This window comes from Mobula birostris, chromosome 2 (assembly GCF_030028105.1).
Source record: "Mobula birostris isolate sMobBir1 chromosome 2, sMobBir1.hap1, whole genome shotgun sequence".
In the NCBI taxonomy this organism is placed as follows: Eukaryota; Metazoa; Chordata; class Chondrichthyes; order Myliobatiformes; family Myliobatidae; genus Mobula; species Mobula birostris.
Window position 1 is genome coordinate 155187669 of NC_092371.1, and position 16665 is coordinate 155204333.

A 16665-nucleotide genomic window follows, 5' to 3' on the forward strand; every position below is an offset into this window, starting at 1 on the left:
CGGATGGTAGCTTGCCTCCCTGGTGCCAGGGTCCGGGATATTTCTGATTATGTCCAAGATATCCTGAAGTGGGAGGGTGAGGAGCCAGAGGTCGTGGTACATATAGGTACCAATGACATAGGTAGGAAAAGGGAAGAGGTCCTGAAAGGAGAATTATAGGGAGTTAGGAAGGGAGTTGAGAAAAAGGACCGCAAAAGATAGTAATCTCGGGGTTACTGCCTGTGCCACGCGACAGTGAGAGCAGGATTGCGATGAGGTGGAGGATAAATGTGTGGTTGAGGGATTGGAGCAGGGGGCAGGGATTCAAGTTTTTGGATCATTGGGACCTCTTTTGGCGCAGGTGTGACCTGTGCAAAAAGGACGGGGTTACACTTGAATTCTAGGGGAACCAATATCCCGGCAGGGAGACTTGCGAGGGCTACTGAGGTGACTTTAAACTAGAATGCTGGGGGGGTGGGAATGAAATTAAAGAGACTAGGAGAGAGGAGGTTAGTTCACAACAGGGGGATGGGAACCAGTGCAGAGAGACAGAGGGGTGTAAAATGAGGGTAGAAGCAAAAAGTAGTAAGGTGAAAAGTAAAAGTGGCAGGCCGGCAAATCCAGGGCAAAAATCAAAAAGGGCCACTTCTCAACATAATTGTATAAGGGCTAAGACTGTTGTAAAAGCGAGCCTGAAGGCTTTGTGTGTCAATGCAAGGAGCATTCGTAACAAGGTGGATGAATTAAAAGTGCAGATTGTTATTAATGATTATGATATAGTTGGGAGGACAGAGACATGGCTCCAGGGTGACTAAGGATGGGAGCTCAACATTCAGGGATATTCAATATTCAGGAGGGATAGAACATAGAACAGTACAGCACAGTACAGGCCCTTCGGCCCACAATGTTGTGCCGACCCTCAAACCCTGCCTCCCATATAAGTCCCCACCTTAGATTCCTCCATATACCTGTCTAGTAGTCTCTTAAACTTCACTAGTGTATCTGCCTCCACCACTGACTCAGGCAGTGCATTCCACGCACCAACCACTCTCTGAGTAAAAAAACCTTCCTCTAATATCCCCCTTGAACATCCCACCCTTTACCTTAAAGCCATGTCCTCTTGTATTGAGCAGTGGTGCCCTGGGGAAGAGGCGCTGGCTATCCACTCTATCTATTCCTCTTATTATCTTGTACACCTCTATCATGTCTCCTCTCATCCTCCTTCTCTCCAAAGGGTAAAGTCCTAACTCCCTTAATCTCTGATCATAATGCATACTCTCTAAACCAGGCAGCATCCTGGTAAATCTCCTCTGTACCCTTTCCAATGCTTCCACATCCTTCCTATAGTGAGGTGACCAGAACTGGACACAATACTCCAAGTGTGGCCTAACCAGAGTTTTATAGAGCTGCATCATTACATCGCGACTCTTAAAACTCTATCCCTCGACTTCTGAAAGCTAACACCCCTTAAGCTTTCTTAACTACCCTATCCACCTGTGAGGCAACTTTCAGGGATCTGTGGACATGTACCCCGAGATCCCTCTGCTCCTCCACACTACCAAGTATCCTGCCATTTACTTTGTACTCTGCCTTGGAGTTTGTCCTTCCAAAGTGTACCACCTCACACTTCTCTGGGTTGAACTCCATCTGCCACTTCTCAGCCCACTTCTGCATCCTACCGATGTCTCTCTGCAATCTTTGACAATCCTCTACACTATCTACAACACCACCAACCTTTGTGTCATCTGCAAACTTGCCAATCCACCCTTCTATCCCCACATCCAGGTCGTTAATAAAAATCACGAAAAGTAGAGGTCCAAGAACAGATCCTTGTGGGACACCACTAGTCACAATCCTCCAATCTGAATGTACTCCCTCCACCACCACCCTCTGCCTTCTGCAGGCAAGCCAATTCAGAATCCACCTGGCCAAACTTCCCTGGATCCCATGCCTTCTAACTTTCTGAATAAGCCTACCATGTGGAACCTTGTCAAATGCCTTACTAAAATCCATATAGATCACATGCACTGCACTACCCTCATCTGTATGCCTGGTCGCCTCCTCAAAGAACTCTATCAGGCTTGTTAGACACGATCTGCCCTTCACAAAGCCATGCTGACTGTCCCTGATCAGACCATGATTCTCTAAATGCCTTTGGATCCTATCTCTAAGAATCTTTTCCAACAGCTTTCCCACCACAGACCACTCACTGGTCTATAATTACCCGGACTATCCCTACTACCTTTTTTGAACAAGGGAACAACACTCGCCTCCCTCCAATCCTCTGGTACCATTCCCGTGGACGAGGACATAAAGATCCTAGCCAGAGGCTCAGCAATCTCTTCTCTTGCCTCATGGAGCAGCCTGGGGAATATTCCGTCAGGCCCCGGGCAGGGACTTATTTGTCCTAATGTGTTTTAACAACTCCAAAACCTCCTCTCCCTTAATATCAGCATGCTCCAGAACATCAACCTCACTTATATTGTCCTCACCATCATCAAGTTCCCTCTCATTGGTGAATACTGAAGAGAAGTATTCATTGAGGACCTTGCTCACTTCCACAGCCTCCAGGCACATCTTCCCACCTTTATCTCTAATTGGTCCTACCTTCACTCCTGTCACCCTTTTTTTCTTCACATAACTGAAGAATGCCTTGGGGTTTTCCTTCTCATGCCCCCTTCTTGCTCTTCTCAGCCCCTTCTTAAGCTCCTTTCTTGCTTCCCTATATTCCTCAATAGACCCAGCTGATCCTTGCTTCCTAAACCTCATGTATGCTGTCTTCTTCCTCCTGACTAGATTTTCCACCTCACTTGTCACCCATGGTTCCTTCACCCTACCATTCTTTATCTTCCTCACTGGGACAAATTTATCCCTTACATCCCGCAAGAGATCTCTAAACATCGACCACATGTCCATAGTACATTTCCCTGCAAAAACATCATCCCAATTCACACCCGCAAGTTCTAGCCTTATAGCCTCATAATTTGCCTTTCCCCAATTAAAAATTTTCCTGTCCTCTTTGATTCTGTCCTTTTCCATGATAATTATAAAGGCTAGGGAGCGGTGGTCACTGTCCCCCAGATGCTCACCCACTGAGAGATCTGTGACCTGACCCGGTTCATTACCTAGTACTAGATCTAGTATGGCATTCCCCCTGGTCGGCCTGGACATGAAAAAAAAAAGGAGGTGGGGTAGCATTGCTGGTTAGAGAGGAGATTAACGCAATCGAAAAGAAGGACATTAGCCAGGAGGATGTGGAATCAATATGGGTAGAGCTGCATAACACTAAGGGGCAGAAAACGCTGGGTGGGCGTTGTGTACAGGCCACCTAACAGTAGTAGTGAGGTTGGGGATGGTATTAAACAGGAAATTAGAAATGTGTGCAATAAAGGAACAGCAGTTATAATGGGTGACTTCAATCTACATATAGATTGGGTGAACCAAATTGGTAAGGGTGCTGAGGAACAGGATTTCATGGAATGTATGCGGGATGGTTTTTTGAACCAGCATGTCAAGGAACCGACTAGAGAGCAGGCTATTCTAGACTGGGTATTGAGCAATGAGGAAGGGTTAGTTAACAATCTTGCCATGAGAGGCCCCTTGGGTAAGAGTGACCATAATATGGTGGAATTCTTCATTAAGATGGAGAGTGACATAGTTAATTCAGAAACAAAAGTTCTGAACTTGAAGAAGGGTAACTTTGAAGGTATGAGACGTGAATTAGCTAAGATAGTCTGGCAAATGACACTTAAAGGGTTGACGGTGGATATGCAATGGCAAGCATTTAAAGATCGCATGGATGAACTACAACAATTGTTCATCCCAGTTTGGCAAAAGAATAAATCAAGGAAGGTAGTGCACCCGTGGCTGACAAGAGCAATTAAAGATAGTATCAATTCCAAAGAAGAAGCATACAAATTAACCAGAAAAAGTGGCTCACCTGAGGACTGGGAGAAATTCAGAGTCCAGCAGAGGAGGACAAAGGGCTTAATTAGGAAGGGGAAAAAAAGATTGAGAGAGAAAACTGGCAGGGAACATAAAAACTGACTGTAAAAGCTTTTATGGATATGTGAAAAAAAAGATTGGTTAAGACAAATGTAGGTCCCCTACAGACAGAAACAAGTGAATTGATTATGGGGAGCAAGGACATGGCAGACCAATTGAATAACTACTTTGGTTCTGTCTTCACTAAGGAGGACATAAATAATCTTCCGGAAATAGTAGGGGACAGAGGGTCCAATGAGATGGAGGAACTGAGGGAAATAAATGTTAGTAGGGAAGTGGTGTTAGGTAAACTGAAGGGATTAAAGGCAGATAAATCACCAGGGCCAGATGGTCTGCATCCCAGAGTGTTTAAGGAAGTAGCCCAAGAAATAGTGGATGCATTAATGATAATTTTTCAAAACTCTTTAGATTCTGGACTAGTTCCTGAGGATTGGAGGGTGGCTAATGTAACCCCACTTTTTAAAAAAGAAGGGAGAGAGAAACCGGGGAATTATAGACCAGTTAGCCTAACATCGGTGGTGCGGAAAATGCTAGAATCAGTTATCAAAGATGTGATAACAGCACATTTGGAAAGCGGTGAAATCTTCGGACAAAGTCAGCATGGATTTGTGAAAGGAAAATCATGTCTGACGAATCCCATAGAATTTTTTGAGGATGTAACTAGTAGAGTGGATAGGGGAGAACCAGTGGATGTGGTATATTTGGATTTTCAAAAGGCTTTTGACAAGGTCCCACACAGGAGATTAGTGTGCAAACTTAGCACACGGTATTGGGGGTAAGGTATTGATGTGGATAGAGAACTGGTTGGCAGACAGGAAGCAAAGAGTGGGAATAAACGGGACCTTTTCAGAATGGCAGGCAGTGACTAGTGGGGTACCGCAAGGCTCAGTGCTGGGACCCCAGTTGTTTACAATATATATTAATGACTTAGAAGGGGAAAATTAAGTGCAGCATCTCCAAGTTTGTGGATGACATGAAGCTGGGCGGCAGTGTCAGCTGTGAGGAGGATGCTAAGAGGATGCAGGGTGACTTGGATAGGTTAGGTGAGTGGGCAAATTCATGGCAGATGCAAGTTAATGTGGATAAATGTGAGGTTATCCACTTTGGTGGCAAAAATAGGAAAACAGATTATTATCTGAATGGTGGCAGATTAGGAAAAGGGGAGGTACAATGAGACCTGGGTGTCATTATACACCAGTCATTGAAAGTGGACATGCAGGTACAGCAGGCGTGAAAAAGGCGAATGGTATGCTGGCATTCATAGCAAGAGGATTCGAGTACAGGAGCAGGGAGGTACTACTGCAGTTGTACAAGGCCTTGGTGAGACCACACCTGGAGTATTGTGTGCAGTTTTGGTCCCCTAATCTGAGGAAAGACATTCTTCCCATAGAGGGAGTACGAAGAAGGTTCACCAGATTGATTCCTGGGATAGCAGGACTTTCATATGATGAAAGACTGGATCAACTAGGTTTATACACATTGGAATTTAGAAGATTGAGGGGGGGATCTTATTGAAACGTATAAAATCCTAAAGGGACTGGACAGGCTAGATGCAGGAAGATTGTTCCTGATGTTGGGGAAGTCCAGAACGAGGGGTCACAGTTTGAGGATAAAGGGGAAGCCTTTTAGGACCGAGATGAGGAAAAACTTCTCCACACAGAGAGTGGTGAATCTGTGGAATTCTCTGCCACAGGAAACAGTTGAGGCCAGTTCATTGGTTATATTTAAGAGAGAGTTAGATATGGCCCTTGTGGCTAAAGGGATCAGGGGGTATGGGGGGGGAAGGCAGGTACAGGGTTCGGAGTTGGATGATCAGACATGATCATACTGAATGGCGGTGCAGGCTCGAAGGGCCGAATGGCCTACTCCTGCACCTATTTTCTATGTTTCTATGTTTTATTCCCACTCTTTGCATTCTGCCAGTTAGCCAATCTTCGCTCCACGTTAGTATGTTTCCTGTAATATCATGTGCTCTCATTTAGCAGCACATTGTGTGGTACTTTGTTAAAACCAGTTTGAAAAACAAAGTAAACAACATCCATTGACTCCACTTTGTCTGTCCTGCTTGTTACTTCTTCAAAGAATTCTGGAAGATTTGTCAGACAAGATTTCTCCTTGAGGAAACCATGCTAGCTTTGGCCTACACTGAAACGTTATCCTCAGTAATGGACTCCAACATCTGAAGTCGGGCTAAGCAGCCTATAATTTCCTACTTTCTTTTTCCTCCCTACCTTCTAAAAGAGTGGTGCAACATTTGAAATTATGTATCCTATGAAACCATTCCTGACTCTACTCATTTATGGAAGGTCACTGCTGATGCCTCCACAATTTCTTCTGCATCCTCTCCAAAGCCTCAACATCCTTTCTACAGTAGGGCAACCAGAACTGTATGCAATACTCCAGGTGTGGCCTAACCAGAATTTCATAAAGTTGCAACAGAACCTCTTGACTTTTGAACTCAATGCCTCAACCAATGAAAGCAAGCCTGCTTAACCATCTTTTCGACCTGTGTAGCCACTTTGAAAGAACTATGAACTTGAATCCCAAGATCTCTCTGCTCAGCAATACTGTTAGGGACCTTGCCCTTAACAGTGTACTGTCTCTTTGAATTTGCCCTACAGAGGTACAACACCTCACATTTATATGGGTTAAACTCCATCTGATATTTCTCATCCCATATCTGCAACTGATCTATAATGTGCTGTATTCTTTGCCAGTCTTCTGCACTATCCACAACTCCACCAATCTTGGTATCAACCGCATATTTACTTACCCACCCAACTACACTTTCATGCAGGTCACTTGTATATATTACAAACAGCAGAGGTCCCAGCACAGATCCCTGAGGAACTCCACTAATTACAGACCTCCAGCTCGAATAAGTCTCTTCAACAAATACCCTCAGACTTCTATTGGCAAGCCAGTTCTGAATCCAAACAGCCAATTCATTGCAGATCATCTCATGCCAGTTAATCTTAACGCTAGTTTATCAATTTAAAAGACACAGTACCCTAAAACCATCTTAGATGTTGCTGTACTCTGAAATATATTTCTTCAGCATATTAGGACATCGAAAAAAAACTCAGCCTGAAATTAACTTAAGCAATAATTACATAAATTCTTAATTTAATTTGAACCAAACTCATGTGTGTTCTGTTTATTGTGGTAATTTACAGCAGGACACTTTAACATCACAACGTTAAGCTGTGTATTTTATATAAAGCCAACTATGGTTTACAGGAAAATAAGCCTGTTCAAAAATCAAACCAGTTGGTAGAAAATGAGGAAAATTCAACAACAAATTCATACCTACAAATTCATTTGAGCCACAAGATAAATTATAATTACAACCAATCAAGATAATAGCAAGTTACTTAACCAACATCAACATCACCAGATTCTAAATGTGCATTTCAAATCTCTCCAGTAACTTTTCTAAAGCCTTTTCCATCATTACTGCTCCAGCGTCAAGTATATTTGCCCTGAGAAAACCCCTCCCTTCGAGCTCATTGTGCATATAGCCAAACTGCTGTGCAAGAAATGCATGGGTGTCTTACAGTCTGTACTGCTGCATCACGGCTCCTAGCCACTTCAAATTTTATCAACAATTGTAATGTTAACAAACATTGTAATTTTAATTCCAGTGAAATGCTATTACATTTAGGGCCTTGATGCCAAACATAACCATTCCTTTACTTCTGCATACACTGCCTGACACACTGAGTTTCTCCTACAGCTTATTTTTTGCAAATAAAATTGATTTATAAAATCATTAATATTTATTAAATATTCTTTACTTACCCAGTCCTAACAGATCAATGGTGGATTGTGTCACCTTCTGAGGGCTTGTTCTGGTGTCCAGCTGATTTTTCTTCTGCATTGAAATCATATGCACCTTAATGGAGCTTAAGATAACTTAAATACAAAAACTATCTAAAATTTTTAAAATAGTCACAGTATGTTTACATTCTGTCATTCTGAACTTCCTACATCCAGTTTTACCTACACCAAGTTTTCTTTTCCAATTACAAGTCAGATCCCAAATTTTTTAAAAACATTTATGACGACTTGTTAATGCATTATGCAGCTTTAATGTAAAAGTTTATGTGCACCAATAATTTAACATAGGACGAAACAAAGAGGGTAACAATATGTGAGAATCTTAAAAGGAAGCCTGGATAAGAAAATAAAATAAATGTATACTGGAGCACAACTAAATATTCTTTTGTTACTTCTGAAAGGGACATTTGAGATAGGAGGGAAGGAATTCCAAAACTTTAGGCTGCAAATAATATCACTACTAACTCTGAAATAAATAACAAAGATGTATCTAATTGTAAAAAGGGTTGAGGAGATAAACTTGGTAATGTCACGGAGAGATCTTCAGATAAGCAATGTTTTCAAATCTACTCTGTTGTGGGGTAGGGCAACAGTCCCCAGGTACCAGGCCGCAAAGGATGTGCTACCGCGCCACGAGGAAACGATACGAGCCAGCTGCACCTTTCCTCATTCCCTGTCACGCATTGTTGAACTTGAACAGAGGGTTGCCAACTGTCCTGTATTTGCCAGGACATCCCGTATATTGGACTAAATTGGTTTGTCCCATACGAGACCCCACTAAGGTAGAGCGTTCCTATGAAACCTTTCATGCCGAAATGGTGTAAAGCGCAGAAGCAATTACCATTAATTTATATGAGAAAAATTTTTGAGCATTCCCAGACCCAAAAAAATAACCTACCAAATCATACCAAATAACACATAAAACCTAAAATAACGCTAACATATAGTAAAAGCAGGAATGATATGATAAATACACAGCCTATATAAAGTAGAAATAATGTATGTACAGTATAGTCGGGAAGATTAAGCCAAAACCGATTTGTGGAACAAAAAAAAATCAGCATGTACGTGCATGCTCATGACACATATGCGCACGTCACGCATGCGTACACAGGTGCCTACGCAAGGCTCCAATGGTCATGGTAGCCTTTCTCGGGGTAAACACAAGTGTCCCATCATCACACACAAAAAATGCTGGTGAACGCAGCAGGCCAGGCAGCATCTATAGGAAGAGGTACAGTCGACGATTCAGGCCAGGACCCTTCGTCAGGATTTGACTGCTACTTTTGTCCCTTACTTGGGAGGGAGTGAGAAAGTTGGCAACCTTAACTGTAAAAGATATGTTGAGGTGAGTTTAACCCTACTTGAACACCCCCCACCAACACCCCCCCCCCCCCCCGGTCGGCCGGTCCGCGGTGCAAAAAAGGTTGGGGACCCCTGGGGTATGTATTTGCAAGAATTGATGCAAATTCTATGATACCATTCATGTAAAAGAACACAATATAAAGGAGACAAGAAATAAAAAAAAATTAATAAAAGGGCAGATACAATATGCACTTTATTCACTGAATGAATAAAAATTACAGAATGTGCAATTTTTGAAAACTTACTGGCAGAGATGACACAAGTCTGCCGCAAGAAAGTAATGGTTAAAATGCAATTTTCCATATGTATACTAGTTGTCTTAAATTAACAAACTTGTTAATCTTGCTTTAACTGCCCGTCAGCTTTTATCTTACAAACCAAATCATTGAGCTAATCAAGTCAAATTTTCCCTTCCTTCCCTTGCTTTGTACTTTTCCACCTCAATTTTTAATACTTATATCAGGTCTCTCACTAGCCTCTTCTACCTCAAACAAAGCAAAACCAGCCCTAAATCCAGTCTCTTGCTTGAGATATTCCTGCTGACCTGTACCACAATCAGTAACTTCACATTCACTTTAATATTTGCCAGCTTTAACAGGACGCACTTGGAATAAACAGAGCTGTTTAGCAAACTAGAATTTAAGAAGTAGTTTATAATGAACTTAGTGGCCAGACTTGTGAATTTGTGACTCAGTGATTCAAAGAGAAAGCACATAGTTAACATCACTAACGGTCCCTTGAATTTTACATATATGAGGGGTCAGTAATTTGCTTGGAACAAGGAGTGAGGGATAAATACAGTTACATAATGACAACGGTAAAAATTATTGTCTTTTTAAAGTATGCCAAATTTGATGGGAAATCTAGCTATAAGGGTTGCATATATAGGGTACTTGTGTAGCAAGCTCAGATATTGGGGTGACAAAAAAAATATCAGCACGGGAGGTAGACATTTTACAAGGAATCTACTCCATATATTCTTTGTGCACATTCAAATATTACCAGAATATAGAGAGAAAGACAGAGAGACACACTCCAAATAAAACAAAGTATTACCACAAATAAGTAAATAAAATATGATTCAAAAGGCACAAGGTGCGCAGCACAGGTCAACAGTACAATATACAACTCGCAGTCCTTGTGACAAGACCTCAATGGTGGCAGGGAAAATAAACATTATGTAAATAATATTTCAAACCTTTCAAGCAGATATAATTATCCTTTCAATGTTGTATGTGTTAATGTATATTTGCCGGGTTTCAGAACCATAAAACATTAGAGGGACAATTTTAGACCCACAAGCTATTAACAAAAAAGGATTAACAGTCAAACATTTAAAATCCTTTGTTAACCAAAGTTCACTGAATAATTATCTTTGCTCTTTACCCCTGTTGGGATGTCCTGACTTGGTAATCTTACCATTGCACTTTTAAATGCTTCCCACTTATCCAGATGTTGCTTTCCCCTCTTGCAGCTGCTTCCAATCAGGCTCTCCAATGGAAATCTACTCTTCTCCTCCCATCCCTTCCTGGTTTACACTCCAACTTAAGAACCAAGTTTCATAACCATCTTGAAACTAACCAGAAAATACCACTGTTCCCAAAGGGCTCATCTACAGAAACTTCAATCATTTATCCATCTTCATTCCCTAAACTCAGGCACAGCTTTCTCTAAGTGAGACTTGCTGCACATTGCTTCAGAAAACCCTCATTTGATGAATTCCTCCCTCTCTCTGCCCATGCACGAAAAACAACCCAGTCAACATTGGGAAAGTTATGATCCCCAAACCAACTGCCTTTACACCTTTCCATGAGGTACCTATTATGTGTTCTTCTAATTCCTGCTATTTGGAGGCCCAGAGTGTAACACCAAAGTGAGAGCCCAGCATTTTAACTTTATTATTTTGCATCTCAGATTTGCTCATTTACTTCTCATTACCCTTTTCATTCTCAAGCATGATCAATAAGGCCTCATTTGGAGAGACTTCTATGGTATCCTCTTTCATTACTTCAATAACGAACTCCTTAACTACTAAATGCAATTTCACCTCCTGACACCATGAATGAAAACCTTCTCCTGGAATATTTAGTCACCAGTCTTTTCCTACTTTCAATGGTCTCTGTTAGCAACAATATTCTCATGCGCTTATCGATGGACAAAGTTCATTTGCTTAAGTTCTTACAAGAATCTATTGAATTCTTCACGTTACTTGGCTTCTACTGTATTTGTTCTGATGATATTCATCATGTCAGTATTCAACTTCAGCTTCCTTTTCCCTCCTTGTTTGACAATTTTGTCAAACCCATATACATTAGCTATCACCGGCTGCTTTTGCTTTGGTGGACAAATTTCATTTTCATTACGTTGAGAAAAAAATACTCACAGGAGTTGCATTAACAGTGTTTTCCTTCTCAGCAGGAAGTTCTTCTCCAGTTAGGTTGAGAATAGTTGGAGGTAGCCCTATGGAATGGGGAGGGGACTAGAAACAAAAGAGCTGAAGGTCAAGACAAAATGTCTGAAGTGAAAGATGAGCATTTGAAATGAGTAAAAGAAACAGAATTAACATTTACTGAAGAACAAGTTAGCAAAATCAAACTAACTGGACTCTCATCCACAATGAAAACAGCTTCTTTCAACAGTACTTAACTGTTTGATGCACAAAATTTCTTTTAAAAAGATATAACCATATAACAATTACAGCACGGAAACAGGTCATCTCGGCCCTTCTAATCCGTGCCCAACGCCTACTCTCATCTAGACCCATCTACCTGCACTCAGCCCAAAACCCTCCATTCCTTTCCTGTCCATATACCTATCCAATTTTATTTTAAAAGACAAAATCGAACCTGCCTCTACCACTTCTACTGGAAGCTCGTTCCACACAGCTACCACTCTCTGAGTAAAGAAGTTCCCCCTCGTGTTACCCCTAAACTTTTGCCCCTTAACTCTCAACTCATGTCCTGTTTGAATCTCCCCTACTCTGTCTATCCCCCTCATAATTTTAAATACCTCTATCAAGTTCCCCCTCAACCTTCTACGCTCCAAAGAATGAAGACCTAATTTGTTCAACTTTTCTCTGTAACTTAGGTGCTAAAACCCAGGTAACCCAGGTAAATCTCCTCTGTACTCTCTCTATTTTGTTGACATCTTTCCTATAATTCGGTGACCCAGAATTGTACACAATACTCCAAATTTGGCCTTACCAATCCTTGTCCAATTTCAAAATTACATCCCAACTCCTATACTCAATGCTCTGATTTATAAAGGCCAGCATACCAAAAGCTTTCTTCACCACCCTATCCACATGAGATTCCACCTTCAGGGAACTGTGCACCATTATTCCTAGATCAGTCTATTCTACGGCATTCTTCAAAGCCCTACCATTTACCATCTATGTCCTATATTGATTAGTCCTACCAAAATATAGCACCTCACACTTATCAGCATTAAACTCCGTCTGCCATCTTTCAGTCCACTCTTCTAACTGGCCCAAATCTCTCTGCAAGCTTTTCAAACCTACTTCATTATCCACAACGCTACCTATCTTAGTATCATCTGCATACTTAATAATCCAGATCATTAATGTATATGACAAACAACATTGGACCCAGTACAGATCCCTGAGGCACACCACTAGTCACCGGCCTCCAACCTGACAAACAGTTATCCACCACTTACTCTCTGGCATCTCCTATCCAGCCACTGTTGAATCCATTTTACTACTTCAATATTAATACCTAATGATTTGACTAACCTTCCGTGTGGAACCTTGTGAAAGGCCTTACTGAAGTCCATATAGACAACATCCACCGCTTTACCCTCGTCAATTTTCCTAGTAACCTCTTCAAAAAAATTCAATAAGATTTGTCAAACATGACCTTCCACAAACAAATCCATGTTGACTGTTCCTAATCAGACCCTGTCTATCCAGATAATCATATATACAGACATCCCACCTCTCCCGGAAGTTCCGGGAGTCTCCCGCATATGAATAGTGGCTCCCTGATGCCCGCAAATTATATACAATATTACGGAAATCAGTTTTTTTGAGAGCAAGCGAGAGAAAGCAAGAGAGAGCATGAGAGACCGAGAGTGCACGAGCGAGAAAGCGAGAGCACTTGAGCGCGCGCGAGCAACCATGAGAGAGAGTGCGCACCATGGCAGAGTGCTCCAAAAAACTATAAAATGTACATCACCCCAGACTACGCTAAAGTGTACCCCTGCCTAATAGGGGTCAAAATAATGACAGTGCTGCTCGCTGCACTGTTTGCAACAGTGACTTTTCTATTGCCCATGGTGGGTTAAGACTGTAAAGGACATGTTGAGGTGAGTTTAACAGGTGTCATTCATTCATTAGCGTAGCTAACATTACTTAAACTAGCTGGCTAGCTGCTAAGGAGCTACTCTATTGCAGACATCCCACCTCTCCCGGGAGTGTCCCGCAAATTGATGGTGCTACCTCCCTGAAATGAGTTTTTGCAGGGTGAGATGTCTGTATATACCATCTCTAAGAATACTTTCCATTAATTTACCCACCACTGGTGTCAAACTTATGGCCAATAATTGCTAGGTTTACTCTTAGAACCCTTTTTAAACAATGGAACAACATGAGCAATACGCCAATCCTCCAGCACTATCCCCGTTTCTAATGACATTTGGAATATTTCTGTCAGAGCCCCTGCTGTTTCTACACTAACTTCCCTCAAGGTCCTAGGGAATATCCTGTCGGGACCCGGAGACTTATCCACTTTTATATTCCTTAAAAGTGCCAGTACTTCCTCTACTTTAATTATAATTTCTATAACTACCCTACTTGTTTCCCTTACCTTACACAATTCAATATCCTTCTCCTTAGTGAATATCGAAGAAAAGAAATTGTCCAAAATCTCCTCCACCTCTTTTGGCTCCGCACATAGCTGTCCACTCTGATTCTTGAAGGGACCAATTTTATCCCTCACTATCCTTTTGCTATTAATATAACTGTAGAAACCCTTTGGATTTATTTTCACCTACTTGCCAAAGCAATCTCATATCTTCTTTTAGCTTTTCTAATCAATTTCTTAAGATTCTTTTTACATTCTTTATATTCCTTGAGCACCTCATTTACTCCATGCTTCCTATATTTATTATAGATCTCTCTCTTTTTTCTGAACCAAGTTTCCAATATCCCTTGAAAACCATGGCTCTCTCAAACTTTTAACCTTACCTTTCAATCTAACAGGAACAAAGATTCTGTACCCTCAAAATTTCACCTTCAAATGACCTCCATTTTCCCTACTACATCCTTCCCATAAAACAACTGTCCCAATCCACTCCTTCTAAATCCTTTCTCATCTCCTCAAAGTTAGCCTCTCTCCAATCAAAAAATCTCAACCCTGGGTCCAGTCCTATCCCTCTCCATAATTATATTGAAGCTAATAGCACTGTGATCACTGGACCCGAAGTGCTCCCCAACACATACCTCTGTCATTTGACCTATCTCATTCCCTAATAGAAGATCCAACACTGCCCCTTCTCCAGTAGGTACCCCTATGTATTGCTGCAAAAAACTATCCTGCACACATTTTACAAACTCCAAACCATCCAGCCCTTTTACAGAATGGGCTTCCCAGTCTGTGTGTGGAAAATTAAAATCTCCCACAATCACAACCTTGTGCTTACTACAAATATCTTCTTACAAATTTGCTCCTCCAATTCTCACTCCCTGTTAGGTGGTCTATAATACACCCCTATAAGCGTTACTACACCTTTCCCATTCCTCAATTCCACCCAAATAGCCTCCCTAGATGAGCCCTCTAATCTATCCTGCCAAAGCGCCACTGTAATATTTTCTCTGACAAGCAATGCAACACCTCCCCCTCTTGCCCCTCCAATTCTATCACACCTGAAGCAACGAAATCCTGGAATATTTAGTTGCCAATCACACCCCTCCTGCAACCATGTTTCACTAGTAGCTACAACATCACATTTCCAGGTATCAATCCATGCTCTAAGCTCATCCACCTTTCTTACAATGCTCCTAGCATTAAAATAGATGCATTTAAGAAACTCCCCACCTCTTACTCTCTGTTTATCCCTAATGGTGCGAACAACTTTATTATCTTTTTCTTCCTTCTCCCCTACATCTTCGGTCTGAGTGTTCCCATTCTCTGTCCCCTGCCTATCCTCCCTCACACACTGTCTACTAGTTTTCTCTATTTGTGAACTAACCTCCTCTCTCCTAGTCTCTTCAATTTCATTCCCATCCCCCAACCATCCTAGTTTAAAGTCTCTCCAGTTGCCTTCGCAAATCTCCCCGCCAGGATATTGGTCCCCCAAGGATTTAAGTGCAACCCGTCCTTTTTGTACAGGTCACACCTGTCCCAAAAGAGGTCCCAATGATCCAAGAACTTGAATCCCTGCCCCCTGCTCCAATCCCTCAGCCATGCATTTATCCTCCACCTCATTCCATTCCTACTCTCACTGTCGTGTGGCATAGGCAGTAATCCTGAGATCACTACCTTTGCGGTCCTTCTTCTCAACTCCTTTCCTAACTCCCTATATTCTCCTTTCAGGACCTCTTCCCTTTTCCTACCTATGTCATTGGTACCGATATGTACCACGACCTCTGGCTCCTCACCCTCCCACTTCAGGATATCTTGGACGCGTTCAGAAACATCCCAGACCCTGGCACCAGGGAGGCAAATTACCATCCGGGTCTCCTGACTGTGTCCACAGAATCGCCTATCTGACCCCCTAACTATCAAGTCTCATATTACTTCTGCCCTCCTCTTCCTTTCCCTACTCTCTGAGCTACAGGGCCCGACTCGGTGCCAGAGGCACGGCCACTGTTGTTTCCCCCAGGTAGGCTGTCCCCCCCAACAGTACTCAAACAGGAGTACTTATTGTTAAGGGGTACAGCCACTGGGGTACTATCTAGTTCCTGACTCTTCCCCTTCCCCCTCCTAACTGTGGCCCACTTGTCTGCCTCCTGTAGCCCTGGTGTGACTATCTGCCTGTAACTCCTCTCTATCAACTACTCACTCTCCCTGACCAGACGAAGGTCATCGAGCTGCAGCTCCAGTTCCCTAACGCGGTCCCTTAGGAGCTGCAGCTTGGCGCACCTGGCACAGATGTGGATGCCCGGGAGGCTAGGAGAGTCCAGGACCTCCCATATCTGACACCGAGAACAGCAAGCTGCCCTCACACTCATACTTTACACTTTCCTCAAATAGCAGGAAAACTTGAAAACCAAATCTACTTTGCCTCCCCTGTTTCCGCCTAAGCCCTTTGAGCCAAAGCCCTTACGCCTTCACTCTGCTCCCAGCTCACTCCGCTGCCCGCAAAACGATGCTACTCGCTGTATAAGGTTGTGTTCCTCTTAACTCTTCTGCGCTTCACTGCCCGACATCACACACCTGCGCTGTCCCGCCTCTCTGAATTCCGACGAAAAGAAAATCAAAATGGCTCCTGCCGCACTTCCGCTCCGATTCTCAG

General features: G+C 42.4%; 1 protein-coding gene across 4 annotated transcripts in view; it reads right to left on the reverse strand.

The window, feature by feature from the left end:
- The window catches only part of smap1 (small ArfGAP 1), a 133527-nt gene that overhangs the window by 53998 nt on the left and 62864 nt on the right, over nucleotides 1-16665 (reverse strand). For 3 of the 4 annotated variants that reach the window (XM_072250412.1, XM_072250414.1, XM_072250406.1), the window contains 2 exons: nucleotides 11573-11668; nucleotides 7786-7858 (listed from right to left, as the gene is read on the reverse strand). In XM_072250412.1, the coding sequence (XP_072106513.1) occupies nucleotides 7786-7858; nucleotides 11573-11668 (169 nt within the window). The remainder of the gene's footprint in view (nucleotides 1-7785; nucleotides 7859-11572; nucleotides 11669-16665) is intronic. The other variant, XM_072250417.1, reaches the window with a different exon arrangement.